Below are 16,269 nucleotides of genomic sequence, written 5' to 3'. Positions count from 1 at the left end.
CAGACCGGATGACATGCTGCAGTCTGCCCTTGTCTGTGGTGGTGGTACCAGTGTACCAGATTGTGATGGAGGAGGTGATGATGGACTCAATGATGGAAGAAGTGCACCATCATTGTCCTTGGCAGGCTGAATGCTTTCAGCTGCCACAGGAAGTACATTCTCTGCTGGGCTTTCTTGGTGGAGGGTCCTGTGAGATGATAGTTCCCAGGAAGCGGAAAACTCAATTGTGTCAATTGTGGAATCCCAAAGGGTGATAGGGATAGCTGGGGCTGAGTTCTTCCTGAAGTCCACAACCATCACCACTGTTTTTAGAGCGTTGAGCTCCAGTTTGTTTTTCCTGCACCCGGCCACCAGATGGTCAATCTTCCAACTGTCGTCTGGGAACTTCAGAAGCGGAAGACAGACTGATTATGAATAAAGACAAATTGGTGCATAATTGCGGAGAGGATTTATAATAATGCTTTAAAATTATTTTTAGAAATAAATTTGAAATTGGTTTGAATATTCTCCAAGGCCTCTCCAAAGTTTGGAGAGGCCCTGGATAAGGCGGAAGAGTACAAGTTCAAGCACGACTGGGAATTTGCAATGAGCCCTCTTAAAATGTAAAAAACCCTTAAAATACTGCAACATGTTGCCTTCTAATGACCCATAATGAGCAAATAGAAGCCACCCGTTTGCTAGTTAATTTAGTAGGTTAGCCTACTAAAATGAGACACATCAGTGGACTTTGTAAGAGATGAATAATAACAATGGAGGACCTGCAGAGATGTACAAGTAAGTCAGGCAAATCTACAGCAAGTCTATTAGTGATAAAGTCAGCAAATCCGACGTTCCTATCCGACAATTCCAAATTGTAGATTTCCACAAGCTGGGCTAGCTTATGGTAATTTTTAGCATGCAAAATGCTGTAGATGTTATTGCAGTAAATTATTACATGAGAAATACCATGCTATAGATTTCTACGTGCAAAAACCCATACTTTTTCTTTCCCTTTACATTTATGTCCTTTGGGTTGGTCTTTCAAATACAATCATGAGAAAATATACTTATATCCCAAGATACTATATGCTGGGTTACATAAAAGTTCTAAAACCAGGAACAGAAAGCCATATAAAAATAAAGAATATCCTGACTCTGACTCAGATGACCTCAGCTTCCTAATTGAACCTACTACTACTTATGAATTAAGGCGCAACTTATCACAAGTGTTCCTTTTGTTTGGAAGAAGCTGGCTGATGTTTCATGCCATTGCTGAGGCTGTACGTGGGATACTTTTAATAGAAACAGAGGAGCTATATTCTTTGTAAGAGCTGTCAAAGATTTGTTTATAAAGGATTAGGGATGAAAAACCCTTTGCACTCAATAAATAATTTATTCAACATAGCATCTTGAAGCTACGTTGAGAAAAAAGTTAGCAGTCACCTAGTTTTATAAAACAAAAACAGTACAAGTATCAACATTTTTTTTATAGTGAATAAGTACTCTACCAAAACATGTTATGCAATAAATGAAACTGTAGAAATAGCTTGTTAAAAAAAAAGAAAATATTTTCCTCACAGTTATCAGCTTGTGTGGAATCTCAGTGGAAGGAGGCTCAAATCTTGGCTGGACCCTTTATATCTGAAGTTTACATTTTCTCTGTGCCACTATGGCATATTTTTCTGCACTCTGATTATTCCAAATCCCACTTTTTAGCATATAACAGCTGAGACAGGTCACAGTCTGTTTGGAGTCCTTCTCATGATACAGCACATATAACTGATGAATGTTACAGTATACACCTAAGAGAGTTAACCATTGCTCACCTTCACCATATGTTGCACTGGTTAAGCTCTTACAAGAGCTTCAAAGGTTCAAGAGATTGGGTCTACGTCATATCATTGGGATGCAATACTCTAAGGGTAACAGCTGCTTTACAAATGACATTCTTCTTACTTGGTTCCTGTACAGATTTGACTGGAATGATTCCAATAACCTGATAGGAATCCTATGTACATTAATTGTTCAGCCTCAGACGTATTCAATGGTCTGTATGATAACTTTTGGCTTTAAGAACAAAAAATAACGATAATTTCCAAAATGTCTTGAATTCACTCACATAATGGGACTGATTTTATCCCAAGAGTCTCATTCATTCATGTTTTCTGCCTTTTACATTAACCTACATGACACTGTCCAGGACAGTGTAGACAAGGGAGGAACATTATTTTTTTAGGTGTGCATGGCTTCACTCATGTCCTGTTTGTCATTGTGAGAACCACTCCCTATGATGTAAACAACATCAGAACCTACTGACTGATCATCTGTCTTGTCCATGAATTTCAGGAGTGTATGTCCAGTGACCAAAGAACATTTTTTTTAGCCAAGATCCAACACAACCACACCCTAAGACCTGAGTAATTCTTGCTCTGTAAAGCAGTGTTACTCAAAGAACTTCAAATTGAGACATACACTATATTGCCAAAAGTATTTGCTCACCTGCCTTGACTCACATATGAGCTTAAGTGACATCCCGTTCCTAATCCATAGGGTTCAATATGACGTCGGTCCACCCTTTGCAGCTAGAACAGCTTCAACTCTTCTGGGAAGGCTGTCCACAAGGTTTAGGAGTGTGTTTATGGGAATTTTTGACCATTCTTCCAGAAGCGCATTTGTGAGGTCGCACACTGATGTTGGACGAGAAGGCCTGGCTCTCAGTCTCCGCTCTAATTCATCCCAAAGGTGTTCTATCGGGTTGAGGTCAGGACTCTGTGCAGGCCAGTCAAGTTCATCCACACCAGACTCTGTCATCCATGTCTTTATGGACCTTGCTTTGTGCACTGGTGCACAGTCATGTTGGAAGAGGAAGGGGCCAGCTCCAAACTGTTCCCACAAAGTTGGGAGCATGGAATTGTCCAAAATGTCTTGGTATGCTGAAGCATTCAGAGTTCCTTTCACTGGAACTAAGGGGCCAAGCCCAGCTCCTGAAAAACAACCCCACACCATAATCCCCCCTCCAACAAACTTTACACTTGGCACAATGCAGTCAGACAAGTACCGTTCTCCTGGCAACCGCCAAACCCAGACCCGTCCATCAGATTGCCAGATGGAGAAGCGCGATTCGTCACTCCAGAGAACGCGTCTCCACTGCTCTAGAGTCCAGTGGCGGCGTGCTTTACACCACCGCATCCGACGCTTTGCATTGCACTTGGTGATGTATGGCTTGGATGCAGCTGCTCGACCATGGAAACCCATTCCATGAAGCTCTCTGCGCACTGTTCTTGAGCTAATCTGAAGGCCACATGAAGTTTGGAGGTCTGTAGTGATTGACTCTGCAGAAAGTTGGCGACCTCTTCGCACTATGCGCGTCAGCATCCGCTGACCCCGCTCCGTCAGTTTACGTGGCCTACCACTTCGTGGCTGAGTTGCTGTCGTTCCCAAACACTTCCATTTTCTTATAATACAGCTGACAGTTGACTGTGGAATATTTAGGAGCGAGGAAATTTCACGACTGGATTTGTTGCACAGGTGGCATCCTATCACAGTTCCACGCTGGAATTCACTGAGCTCCTGAGAGCGACCCATTCTTTCACAAATGTTTGTAAAAACAGTCTGCATGCCTAGGTGCTTGAATTTATACACCTGTGGCCATGGAAGTGATTGGAACACCTGATTCCAATAATTTGGATGGGTGAGCAAATACTTTTGGCAATATAGTGTAGCATTGGCCGTATACAACCTCGAGGAGCACCTGCTCCCAAACAGCAATTTCAACAGAAACCTCAATGAGTTTGATCACCAGAGCTTAGAAATGTCCCTTTAGATAAATCAACTATGAGGACATTTCTAAATCAGAAAGGTCAAAGAACGAGGGTTTGCCATGGAGCTTGTTAACTTTTGTTGGAGAACAAACTAATATGAACTAAGACTTATGATTTCTTAATCACTTTACTTTTCAATGAGAGTAGCTGACCATCACTGACAGATGGATGTCATGCTCAGGATGAAGAAAACCCAATTCCTTCCATTTGCCTTGCACTAGTGTTTTAACAGTGCAAGTAATTTTTCAATATATAGCAGAGAGTACCATTTCACAGAACATATGTTTTGACAGGCTGGAAAGGAATGGAGAATACAGTCATATCGGCCTGACACTTTTCATTTGTTTTATTATCATGAGATGGTGTGGGAAGACTGGAACAGCCGACTTGGTCAATAAAAATCTCTTTTGACAAAGCTGGTCAAGGAATTACAGATGTGACAGTGTTGCAGGCCAGTTGTACATAGCAGTCAAAAAGAACAGGGAAGAAATGAGGTGCATAGCATAAAAGCTAGGAAGACTCCATGTAGAACAAAATGTGGAAAAAGATACTGACAGGATAAAGATATTGTTGACTTTATTACAACTGACAAGTATTTGTGTGATGTAAAAATCAATTAAAAATGGGTAAGTCTAAAGCCATTGAATAAAAAAGCAAAAAAATGCTAAAATTTCCACAGGGAATACGAAGTCAAAAAAGGGAGAGCATTTAATAACTACGAATGGTGCAACCCAAAAATAAATACTGCTACTTTAACATGAACTATATATTCCAATAATTCCAGACAATCCCATCTGCCATAAAGCTGCAGTCACTCAGGAACAGAACCTCCCACCACAAAAACGGCTTATTTCTATCTGCTACTAGCCTCATAAATGAGGGGCCAGGTCCCCCATTGAAACTTTTCCCATTGGCCTACAAATAATAAAAAAAAATATCTCAGTACATGTTTGTATGTACAATATCGATATTTTTTTCGTCACTGTTGTGGTGGGGTCGGTGCCTATCTCCGGAAGCCTACAGGCTTGCAGTAGTGTACAGTATCTAATCAAATTTTATTTTATTCTGCTGTTAATAACTGCCACCATGCACAAAACATACAACTAACATTTTGTTTAATCTTAATTGCTTCATTCTCACATTTATTCATGCTAAATTTATGTTCCGTTGTCTGTGTGTAGCACCTAAAAACAAAACCAAACTCCTCGTAATTGTGAAAAGATAACTTGGCTAAAGAAATGGATTTTGATTCACTGGTTCCCATCAAGTTTTTTATCCATCTCTTATATTAAGAACAAATGTATATACAACTTCTTAAACTGTTAAAAGATACTGGCAACCACAGTTGAAATTGAATCACTAAGTTAAATTGCCCATAGCAAAATTCACCCTGACAGGCAAGGTAAGTTTTTTTCCAAGAGGAAGATGTATATCAGGAAGGTAAAAAAAAAAAGTCAGCAAATCTTATGATATTTCAAATATATTTTGATAGGTCTGAGAGTTGGTTAAAATCTTGTATTATATATGAAGATAAAGTATTTCCCAATTTAGCATCTTCGCAAATCTTAATTGAATGAATTGATATCTGAAATAATGCTGTAATGCTTTGGAGTTCTTTTTATCTGTTGTTATGTACTGTTGCTATCTTAACGTTTTATTCTTCAGCACTTTGGACAACTTTTCTTCTCCCTTGACACAGATTGTTATCACTGATCAAATTTTCCATTAGCATCATAGTTTGCACATATAATAACAAGAAGTGCGATGCCAATGTGGCAAGATATGCAAGAACACCAGAGGGCTAAAGATCCATCAAGCCAAGACCAAGTGTGGAAAGGAGGCAATTTTGTTGCAGCGCAGGGTGGAGACACCTCGTCAGACGCAGGAGAACCCCAGTCAGGAGGCACCCCACAGCACTGGAGATCTCTTGGCAACAGCTTTGCCTTTGAACCACACAGTGGTCAACTCTGATGCCTCCCAGCAACCTCAACCTGCAAAGGACAGAATAAAATGGCCGAAAATGAACAGCAACAAGGAGTGGCAGCAGCTGGATGAGGACCTCTGTAAGATTCTTGAAACTGCTCTGGTAGGTGCAGCAGAACAGAAGATGGCAACGATGACAGCAATCATCTATAATGTGGCCAAGGAGCGGTTTGGTGTCGAGGATAGGAAGACCAGTACTCCTAATGTCCGGCAACCAAATCGGAGGGAAAAGGAGATGCAGAGCTTGTGGAGAGAGATAAAGGCACTATCCAGGCAGTTCAAGAATGCCACCGAAGGGGAAAAAGAGGGAATTAGAGAAATAACATCAGGGCTTCGTGAGCAGCTTCGCAGGCTAAGAAGGGCAGAGCAGACACAGAAGCAGAGAAAGAAGAAGGGGGCAAAGAGGGCACAGTTCATCAAAGACCCTTATAGGTTCACTAAAACCTTATTAGGAGAGGCAAGATCAGGATCACTCAGCAGCTCTAAGGAGGAGGTTGAAGAGGCTCTGAGGTTGACTCACTGTGACCCACAGAGGTATGAACTTCTTAGCAGCCACCCAAAGATCATCAAGGTGCCACCCCCCTCAGAACCTTTGGTGACCAGAGAACCGACCTGGAAGGAAGTGGAGGAGGTGGTGAAAAAGGCAAGGACAGCATCAGCCCCTGGACCAAGCGGAGTGCCTTACAAAGTGTACAAGAAGTGTCCACTTCTGCTACGTAGACTTTGGAAGCTCTTCCGGACAATCTGGGCAAAGGGCAGCATACCAACTACCTGGAGAGTGTCAGAGGGCTGCTTTGTGCCAAAGGAGAAGGACTCTTCTGAGATCGGCCAGTTCCGCGCCATCTCTCTGCTGAGTGTAGAAGCCAAGATCTTTTTCTCAGTCTTGGCGAGAAGAATAACTAACTACATGACAACAAATGGATACATTAACACCTCGATCCAGAAGGGGGGGATTCCAGGGTTCTCTGGATGCCTGGAACACACCACCATCCTCAGCCATCTGATCCAGGAGGCCAGGGGGAGCAAGGGCAACCTAACAGTTGTCTGGCTGGACCTCGCAAATGCATATGGTTCCATGCCCCATTCTCTCATCAACAAGGCTATGGAGCAGTACCACATCCCCGTCAAGATCAGGCAGATGATTAACAGCTACCTGGGGTCATTCAAGCTGCGGTTCCAGACTGCCAAGTTTACCACCACATGGCAGCTACTGGAGAAAGGCATTGTAACAGGATGCACAGTATCCCCCATTTTGTTCATCATGGGGATGAACCTTCTGATTACAGCAGCAGCAGCAGAGGCCAAGGGACCAGTTACAGCAGCAGGAAGCAGACAACCCCCACTGAGAGGATTCATGGATGACCTCACCATAACAACCACAACGCATGTGCAGGCAAGGTGGATCCTAAAGACTCTCGGGGCTTTAGCATCGTGGGCAAGAATGGCTTTTAAGCCCAGGAAGTCACGGAGCATTGTGATAAGGCGGGGGAGACTAACAGAGGCTTTCGAACTGCATGTCCAAGGAGAGCAGATCCCTACAATCAGGGAGAACCCCATTAAATGCCTGGGGAAGTGGTACGATGACACCCTCAGTGACAGAAACAACATCTCTGACACTGCAAATCAGGCGGACGAGTGGCTAAGGAGGATTGACAAGTCAGGCCTACCCGGCAAATTCAAGTCCTGGATATACCAGCATGGGCTCCTTCCAAGACTTATGTGGCTGTTGACAGTCTATCAAATCCCAGTGACTGCAGTGGAGGGAGTGGAGAGGAGAGTGAATAAACATCTCAGGCGATGGCTAGGTATCCCTCCCAGCTTCACTGCAGTTGGGCTCTACATTAGATCAGGACAGCTCCAACTTCCATTTTCCTCTGTGGTGGAGGAGTTCAAAGTGGCCAAGTGCAAGGTCGCAATGATGCTCAGAGACTCAAAGGATGAGCAAGTAAGCAATGCAGGAGTCACAACACGAACAGGCCGTAAGTGGGCAGCCGACACTGCAGTCAGACAAGCTGAGAGCTCCCTGGAGTTGAGAGACATCATTGGTAGTGTCTGCATTGGTCGACAAGGACTGGGAACATCTCACTTCACACGGTGGAGGAAGGCAAGCGTCCAGCAGAAGCGGGAGATGGTACAAGTGGAAGTTCGTCACCAGGAGGAGGAGAAAAGGAGGGCTAAGGCTGTGGAGCTGGCGACCCAGGGAACATGGACCAGATGGGACCTCCCAAACAGAAGGGTCACATGGACTGAGCTCTGGAGGCTGGAACCTTTCCGTGTTAGCTTCCTCCTGAGATCCGTGTATGACACGCTTCCATCACCAGCGAACTTAGCCAGGTGGGGCTTGAGGGAGGACCCGCTCTGCAAGTTGTGCAGAAAGAAGGGGACACTGGCCCACATTTTAGCAGGGTGCCAAATCGCTCTGGCCCAGGGGAGATATAGGTGGCGGCATGACCAAGTGCTTCGAGTGATGGCTGACATTTTCGAGCAGGCTAGGAGAAGACCACAGCCAATTAAGCTGCAAATACCATCAATGCAATTCATCAGGGCAGGAGAAAAGCCACTCTCTAATAAAAGAGCCAGAACCAACATCCTCCAGGGGGCACAGGGGTGGGAGATGAAAGTCGACCTGGGGAAGAAGCTCACTTTCCCACCCATCGTCCAGACCACCTTGAGGCCTGACATTGTCATCTGGTCAGAGCAAGCCAAAAAGATCATCCTGGTGGAACTGACTGTGCCTTGGGAGGAAGGCTGTGAGGAGGCCCATGAGAGGAAGAACCTAAAATACCAAGACCTCATCATGGACTGCAAAGACAAAGGCTGGCAAGCATGGCTGTTTCCAGTGGAGGTCGGATGCAGAGGATTCCCAGCACAGTCAATGTGGTCTGTGCTCACTGCACTTGGAATATCTGGCAAGGAGAGGAAGACAGCTGTGCGCAGGATTGGGGAGGCAGCAGAGAGAGCCTCATGCTGGTTGTGGTTTAAGAGGGAGGAGGGGGGCTGGAGGCCTGGAGATGATGGGCAGTGACCTGGCCACCACTGCTGACCCGCCAGCTGGAGGGTGTAGCGGTTAAGGGTCGAAACACCCTGTGAAGGTTGGGCACCGTCTGATGACATCAACTCCAGGCCAAAAACCACCCACAGTCACATTAGGGAGTGACTGTATGTTAGCATCACATGATGTATTCAATAAGACACTTTATTGGAGTATTCCCTATGTTCCTCGAGTTGGCCTCTAGCTTTTGCTCATTTGGCCTGCTTGATTGTTTCCCTCCCCGAGAATGTTTCTTTTTTAATTCTGTTAAACTGAGAAGCCTATTGTGTCATTTGACCACAAAATGCAATCCAAAACTATTTTTGAGAAAGCATTTACTTTATTTTAATGACAAACCCAAATTGCCCTACTTACACTTTCCAACCAAAGGTAAGAGTGTGTAGCAGTTACGTTGGTGGCAAAGACGGGTTAAGACAAGTACATTTGCCCATACTATGGGGATCACACTTGTCAACTCTTCATCCACAGATGAATGGCAGAATCAACTGTCACCAATCTGCCATAATTTTGAAATGACTAATATCTTTATCTAATCCTAAGTCAACAAACCTATCAAAATATTAAAGGCTTTGACAGGTACAGGTGTAAATATGTTTTGGTAGTTGGTACTTTAGCAATAAATGTTTCTTCAACAGCAAGGATTGTAATCAAAAAGAAGTTAGCCCTTGAGTAACTGGTACATTACACAGCTCCATCAACAACATGATGTAGATTTTGAAAGAAGTGATTCTTAGCTGTGATGATCAGAGTTCATATTATAGCTGATAACGTTTTCTTTACCCAGCTTTGGAGTCTAATATAGTCACTCTTGCCTCTCGTTGTTGACCCCTAGCCTGTAGACCATCCATCCATTTGCCCTCTCTGAACCTGCCATTGCCTTATAGCTCAGGTTTCCTGGCTTCTGTGCATTGAGCTTTAAGCTATGACACCCACTATCCATTTGTCCACTTCACCACTGGCTTTGCGCTAGGCCGGTGAAAAGGTTGTGTTTTAGACAATGACAACTGGTCTAACGGTGCCAGAAGTCAGTTATGCCAGAACATAACTTGGAGGTGTATAAACTTATTTCTAACACACAAGGTAAATATTGTTTTATGAGTTTTAAGAGATGTGTTGAATCATTGGAGGAGCTTTGCTAAAAATTTAAGGGAATGAGTTGTAACCATCATTGAGTGAGATTTATTGATTAATCTTAAGTCTAAAGCTACCATTCTTTGAATGCCCAAATCATACCATTTGTCAACCACATGGCAAAGCACTAGATCTTATTCTTAAATTTTAAGTTATTTTTTATAAGTTAATGTTAAATTGTGGTCCTTATAATGGTGGGAATTTAACTCATTCAGACAGATAGTAAGAGCCTAAATATAGCTTTTAATGATAGCTTGGTTTAAATTGGCTACGCTCAATCCATCAGCAAACATCCGATATTGTCTTCTTTCTTTGAAGCTTGTGCTAGTGTGAGACATTAATTATGAAGGAATAAGATATTTGTTTTTATAACCCTAAATACCATTTGTGTTACATTTGTATGCAATTCAATTCTTCCTCATAAATTTTTTTTTTTTTTTTTTTTTATGATAGTGGATCATTTTTGATAAATGGCCTGTACTTATATGGCGCTTTTTCAAGTCAGGAGACTTGACCAAAGCGCTTTACACTACATTCAGTCATTCACCAATTCACGCACACACTGATGGTGGTAAGCCACATTGTAGCCACAGCTCCTCTGGGGCTCACTGACAGAAGCGAGGCTGCCATACACTGATGCCACTGGGCCCTCTGAAAACCATCAGAAGACAATGCAGGTGAAGTGTCTTGCCCAATGACACAACGACAATGAAAGCCGGAGCTTGAACTGTCAACCCTTCGATTTCAGGGCAAACTCCTACACCTGACATCACTGTCGCCCTATTTTTCGACAATGTTTCAAAAGCTTAGCCTTTTTTTCGGTTTAGGCTTTTTTTAATTATTTTTTTTAATTTTCATTACACTGTCACAACTACAGAGCAACGAAAGAAACTCTCTGCATTTAACCCATCCCTTTGGGGAACAGTGGGCTGCCGTTGTGCGGCGCCCGGGGAGCAGTGTGGGGTTAAAGGTCTTGCTCAGGGAGCCAGAGTGGCAGTCCGTGGGGTTTGAGTTCAAGTGGGGCTTGAACTCAGAACCTCTGGATGCATTAATAAAACTAGTCCAACAAAACATAAAAAATATATTTTTATTTACAAATAAAGCAATATATGCCTAACCTTCATTCTGATATTGGTTGAAAAGCATTTTCTTTCCCCATCTGGCAAAATAAGCAGACTGCGGTTGTCTGCTCGCAGTTCACCATCTGCTGGCTTACTTACTCACATCCATCAACAGCATTGTCTTAAAAAGACTTGAACATGCTGATTATATCTGGGGCTGACACTAGGGTAGTTTAAATCTTATTTTTCTGATGAATTCCAAAATGCTCATTTAAATGATGTTTCCTTACACACTTCCTATCAATAAAATTACATGGGATACTGTTCCACTGCTGTATTTGGCAATCAATCCTGCTTATGCCAGTCATTTAGGCAGAATACAGACGTGTCTTGAAGACATACAACCTTGATTAGGCTAATGTTCTACTTTTAAATTCAAATAAGAAAGGTGTCATCTTCAGACCAGATGCTTTTTAAAAAAAAAAAAGGAACTGCTTAATCAGTCAGTTAATGACATCAATTTAGCCATTATTATCATATTAGGAATAAAGTGTTTTCCTTATTGTTTTTTTTTTTTTTTTTTATTAGCACCTGTAATCCTAATCTCATATTAAACACATTCTAGACCTCATTTTACTTCTGGAATATTGTAAAAATTCAGTCTACCAGTTTGACTGAAAAAAGTGTCCATACACTGTTACTTCAAGTATGACACCCAACAATGGTAGACAAGCAGGTCAGTGACCCCTGTCCCAGGGTAGGACCAGCCCCTAAAACTTATGGCAAAAATATTTTTTGTTTACAAATAACAACTGCACATAGGCTTACTATTTAAGTTGCACAGAAAATGTGCTGTTACATAAACATACAAAAAAATGAATGCTATGGGTGAGGGCCTATATCCTATTATTTTGTCAACTGGCCTGTCTTCAAGACTGGACTATTGTAATTCTTCACTTCAGAAAGCTGACAAACCGCAGTTGGAAACCTTCAGGTTATTCTGAATGATGCAGCAAGGGTTCTAATGAGAATTAAAAAACATGATCATAATTAACTTGGCTTGATTGTTTCCCTTTTAATTCTGGGACGGAATCAAAAATGATCCTTCTCACATATGAAACACCTTTTAAAATTGGGAGATCCAATTGTGACATGTTCCTAACACAACAATTTCCAGGCCACAACTGTAATCTGGCATTCTAGTGTTTTTAAAAGTAGAATGGGAGAAAGATTTATTTATTTTTCTTGCTCCTCTCTTGTGGAAGCAGTTTCCAGTTTCACTTAGTGAGGCACATCCTGTGTACCTTTAAGACCAGGCTTAAAACTTTCCTTTTTCATAAATCTTACAGTTAGGGTAACTCAGCCTTGAACTTTAGGTTCTGTGTTTTGTATGCATAAAACCTAAATCTTTCCTGGCATTCTGGCACCTTCCTGGAAGGGACATCATCTGAGCTGCTGTTGCCAATAACTTGAGGTGTTTTTGTTTTTTTTAATAGATGATAAACTTGGCCCCATCTTTCAGAGCATAATGCTGTCTCAGAGCTTAGCCTAGCTGCTATTGCCACGGATCTCTTTTCTTTCTGAACGATCAGGGTTTGAGAAAACAAGGCAGCTGATGCCTTTTCACACTGTTACAGTTTCTGCTGGAGGTCCTGTGTTGTCCCTGAATGCACAGTCAGTATGAGAGATTGCTTTAAAGGCAACAACAAAATTGAAGAGACGGTGTACTGTTGTGAGTAATGCTTTTGCACGAGTAGTAAATGCTATAAGTCAGTAACACAATGCCATCTGCTGGGTTTGCTAAGATTTGAATGTTTTAACCCATTTAAATAATAAACTAAACTTGACTACTCTGTTTGCATTAAATTTGCAATGTGTGCACTTTACTTGTGAAAGGTGTTGAACTTGACAATATTAATACTATATTATTATTAATATTAATATCAGAGTTTTCAAACAATCCCATGATACTAATATCTGTTTCTTATATATTGTACAGGAACTTTGTATATGATATTGGTGGATATAAAATGAGTAACGCAACGCTCACACCGCATGCTACTGAAGCAGCCTGTTTACATGCAAAAATCAATGGTTGATACACATCAAAAGGTCCTGCAGCGCACTTGGAGCAGCAGGAGCAGCCCCTCGTGAGCTTCTGAGCATCTGACATACATGACGCACTTCACAGCAGCTGCTCAAGTTGAAAAAATTGAACTTTTGCTGCTCAATGCGCCACATAAACCAATCGGAGAAGCTGATCTGGGAGCTGGCAGGGAGACAGACACAGCTGCTTCCACTGAAACAGTTTATTAACGCCTAAATTAACTTGAAATGTTGACACCTGCTGAAAAAAATCTGTTCACTTTAATCATTCCGGTGCCTGCAGTTTGGATTATGTACATGAAAATCGCTAACATCTACTTCCAGCTGCCACAAACAATAGCAAAGCCGCTCTCTGTCATTGAACACAGGAGCATCAGAAGCATCAGAGGCATCTGAACACACTTTACTGGACGTGCTTCAGGAGCATCAAGTATGCTCTTGAGGCGCGTCTGACCTTAATGTGTATAAGCAGAAAAAAATTAAGCAGCAGGCGCATTTTTGCCGTTTCTATTGCACGTGGTCTGAACATAGCATAAAGTGTAGAAGAGCACTTTAACAGGCTTAGAGTATTCACTTCTCTGAGATAATATCCGTATTACCATAACACACAAAACTGACCTTGCAGGACATGGGTGTGTGTTACAGGGTATCACTCCAGCTGCTGGTCTAGTTCTGGGATTGCAGTACGACACGTTCACCTGAAGTCTCATGTCTTTGTAGCATGCCGACTTGGTGCTCATATGTCCTGTGTGGAGACATAGACCACTAAATAAAATTTCTTAGCAAAGAACTAAAAAGTTTCACATGTGCTGTTAAATTGACATGAAAAGAAAAATGCAAATGGATCTAGATTTTTCCTCTACATTGCTAAACATGGCAAAATAACACAAGCTGCAATAAGTGGAAAAGTCTAAATATTTTAACATAACAGCAATATGTCTCAATCTGAAAAGCTTACATCATTTGTAGAGAAGAAATGAACATGTGTTCTTTAACTGCCTCATGCTACGCATGAAAATAAACAATTATTTCCGGTGTATATACAGTATTTTTCACTGTTAAAGTAACTCTTTTCATTAGTATTAAACACACATTTTCATTCTAATTAAAACAACACCACGCACCGTTCTCCATCCTTTGACTTCTGCTGAAAGTCAAGTGTTTATTTTAGGTGACCGGGTACTCTAGTCATGAGATGTTATTCACCCTAAGGCAAGGTCACTCTGCACATCTTTACTCAAATAGGTCAGTTAGTCAGTCACACCCTCTAATAAAGAAGCCCCCACACACCTCCCCCATCCACTCAACCCATCACAACCTCCAATCAGGACACAAAGAGGTGGAGATAGGGGTGGACAGCAACAGATGAGAATGGGAACACTAACCTTCAGGGTCAGCCAGAAGGAACACTACACTGGGGGCTTTGTTCACCTTAATTGAGCCAAGTAACTGCATGTGCACATATATACAGATGGGTGTAGTTAAAAAGTTAAAAAACACACAGGACCAAATAGACACACTCAGATTCATCAATGTTCCTTAACCTTCAGCCACATATTACCTGCAACCGCATCCGTGTGTGTCTATAAGCGTGTTTGAGTATTTGTGTACAATACCATGCTTTAATGGATCAAAGTCCAGCGACGGTAGAGATACAGGCATGTACGTGCTTGCTTTTTGTGTTTGTCTAATAGAGGGTCTCCACTTGAGTGGTCCCAGCCTTTAGTTTCTCATCAATAATGATGGGGGCACTCTACTCTCCATTTAACCTGAAGCTAAATGGAGACCTAGCCTGACCAACCTTATTACAGGTTGGTCAGGCTAGACAGTTCAAATCCTGCCCAAACCATCCTCTTATTTTAGTTTTTTTTTTAATCCAGCAAAGATCAAGGTTAGAATAAACAGCTTTTAAATGCAACTATATCCAACTTGGCAAACAAAAACAAAATTTACCTCCAGCACAAGTTGTTGAGCATTGAGAGCGTATGATAGCCCAAGTATAACTATGTTTAATTTGGTTCCTATTCATCTTTTCATCAGTTTTCTTCAGAGAATACTCCCAATGAATGCCAGGATTCCAGCCCTGTAACAACACCTAAAAGAGGAGTAAGCTGTTAGCAGTCAATCATCAAAACAACATTTCCTTAGTAATTAATGTCCTCACCTCTATCACTAGTGTCTTATTTGTAGTTCCAGTTGATATGAGACTTTCTGGTCTGTTATATGGTCTCTTATATTCAAAAACTGTTCCAGCAATGGAGTGACGCCCTGGCCAATCCACCGTCCAACGGCCATTAAGGTAGTAGTGTCTCTCAGTGTCCCTGACAGCCAGGTAGGAGCTGGAGGTATTTAGTTCCATGACACGGATGCTCCGAGCTCCTGCAGGGATGGTTACGACCCCATAGTACTCTAATGAAACAGAAGGCTAACTTTAAACAAAAACTTGAAAAAGCAACACAAAAGGCTGGTGTGCTGCATCTTCTTCAAATAGACAGAGACTACTAGTAAGGAAAGAGAGAAAAAAGTAATTAATCCCAAAAGGGAAGGGATCTCTTTATCTGATTGTATAAATATATTTTTTTTAAATAGGCAAACATTTGATGTGGATTGCTTTTGCTCTGTGGCACAGTTTGACATGACATGGGGTGTCACTATGTTACTATAACAGCAACTGCTTTCCATTTCCATTTATAATACAGGTTTCTCTCACAAAGAGAGAACTAGAATCTCCCAACATATGACATTTCATTAAAAATAAATATTTCCGTTAATATTTATCTTTTTAACGTTGACTCTAAATTTGTCAACAGCCAAATGTAATGCTTCAACAGTGCATGTTATTATGAACATTTGTTATATTAACTATATTTGCTTGTCTGTGTGGCATTAAAGACTAAAAAAACTGCTTGGCAATAAAGACTTTTTGATTCAGTCTAACCACATATGTTTTTTTTTTTTTAAACAGGAAATCATATTAATCATATATACAGGTGCTGGTCATAAAATTAGAATATCATGAAAAAGTAGATTGATTTCAGTAATTCCATTTAAAAAGTGAAACTTGTATATTATATTCATACATTACATACAAACTCATATATTTCAGATGTTTATTTTGTTTAATTTTGATGATTAC

General features: G+C 41.5%; 1 protein-coding gene across 1 annotated transcript in view; it reads right to left on the bottom strand.

Annotated features, from left to right (window-relative positions):
* The window catches only part of LOC119791339 (A disintegrin and metalloproteinase with thrombospondin motifs 16), a 77,861-nt gene that overhangs the window by 11,895 nt on the left and 49,697 nt on the right, over positions 1–16,269 (bottom strand). Inside the window, exons 16-18 of the mRNA XM_038297390.1 lie at positions 15,298–15,542; positions 15,087–15,228; positions 13,752–13,878 (exon numbers count right to left, since the gene is read on the bottom strand). Coding sequence (XP_038153318.1) covers positions 13,752–13,878; positions 15,087–15,228; positions 15,298–15,542 — 514 coding nt within the window. The remainder of the gene's footprint in view (positions 1–13,751; positions 13,879–15,086; positions 15,229–15,297; positions 15,543–16,269) is intronic.

Source organism: Cyprinodon tularosa, unplaced genomic scaffold (assembly GCF_016077235.1).
Source record: "Cyprinodon tularosa strain WSP-4 unplaced genomic scaffold, ASM1607723v1 ctg387, whole genome shotgun sequence".
Taxonomy (NCBI): domain Eukaryota; kingdom Metazoa; phylum Chordata; class Actinopteri; order Cyprinodontiformes; family Cyprinodontidae; genus Cyprinodon; species Cyprinodon tularosa.
The sequence above is the reverse complement of the archived record's forward strand: the minus strand, read 5'-3'. Positions and strand labels throughout refer to the sequence as shown.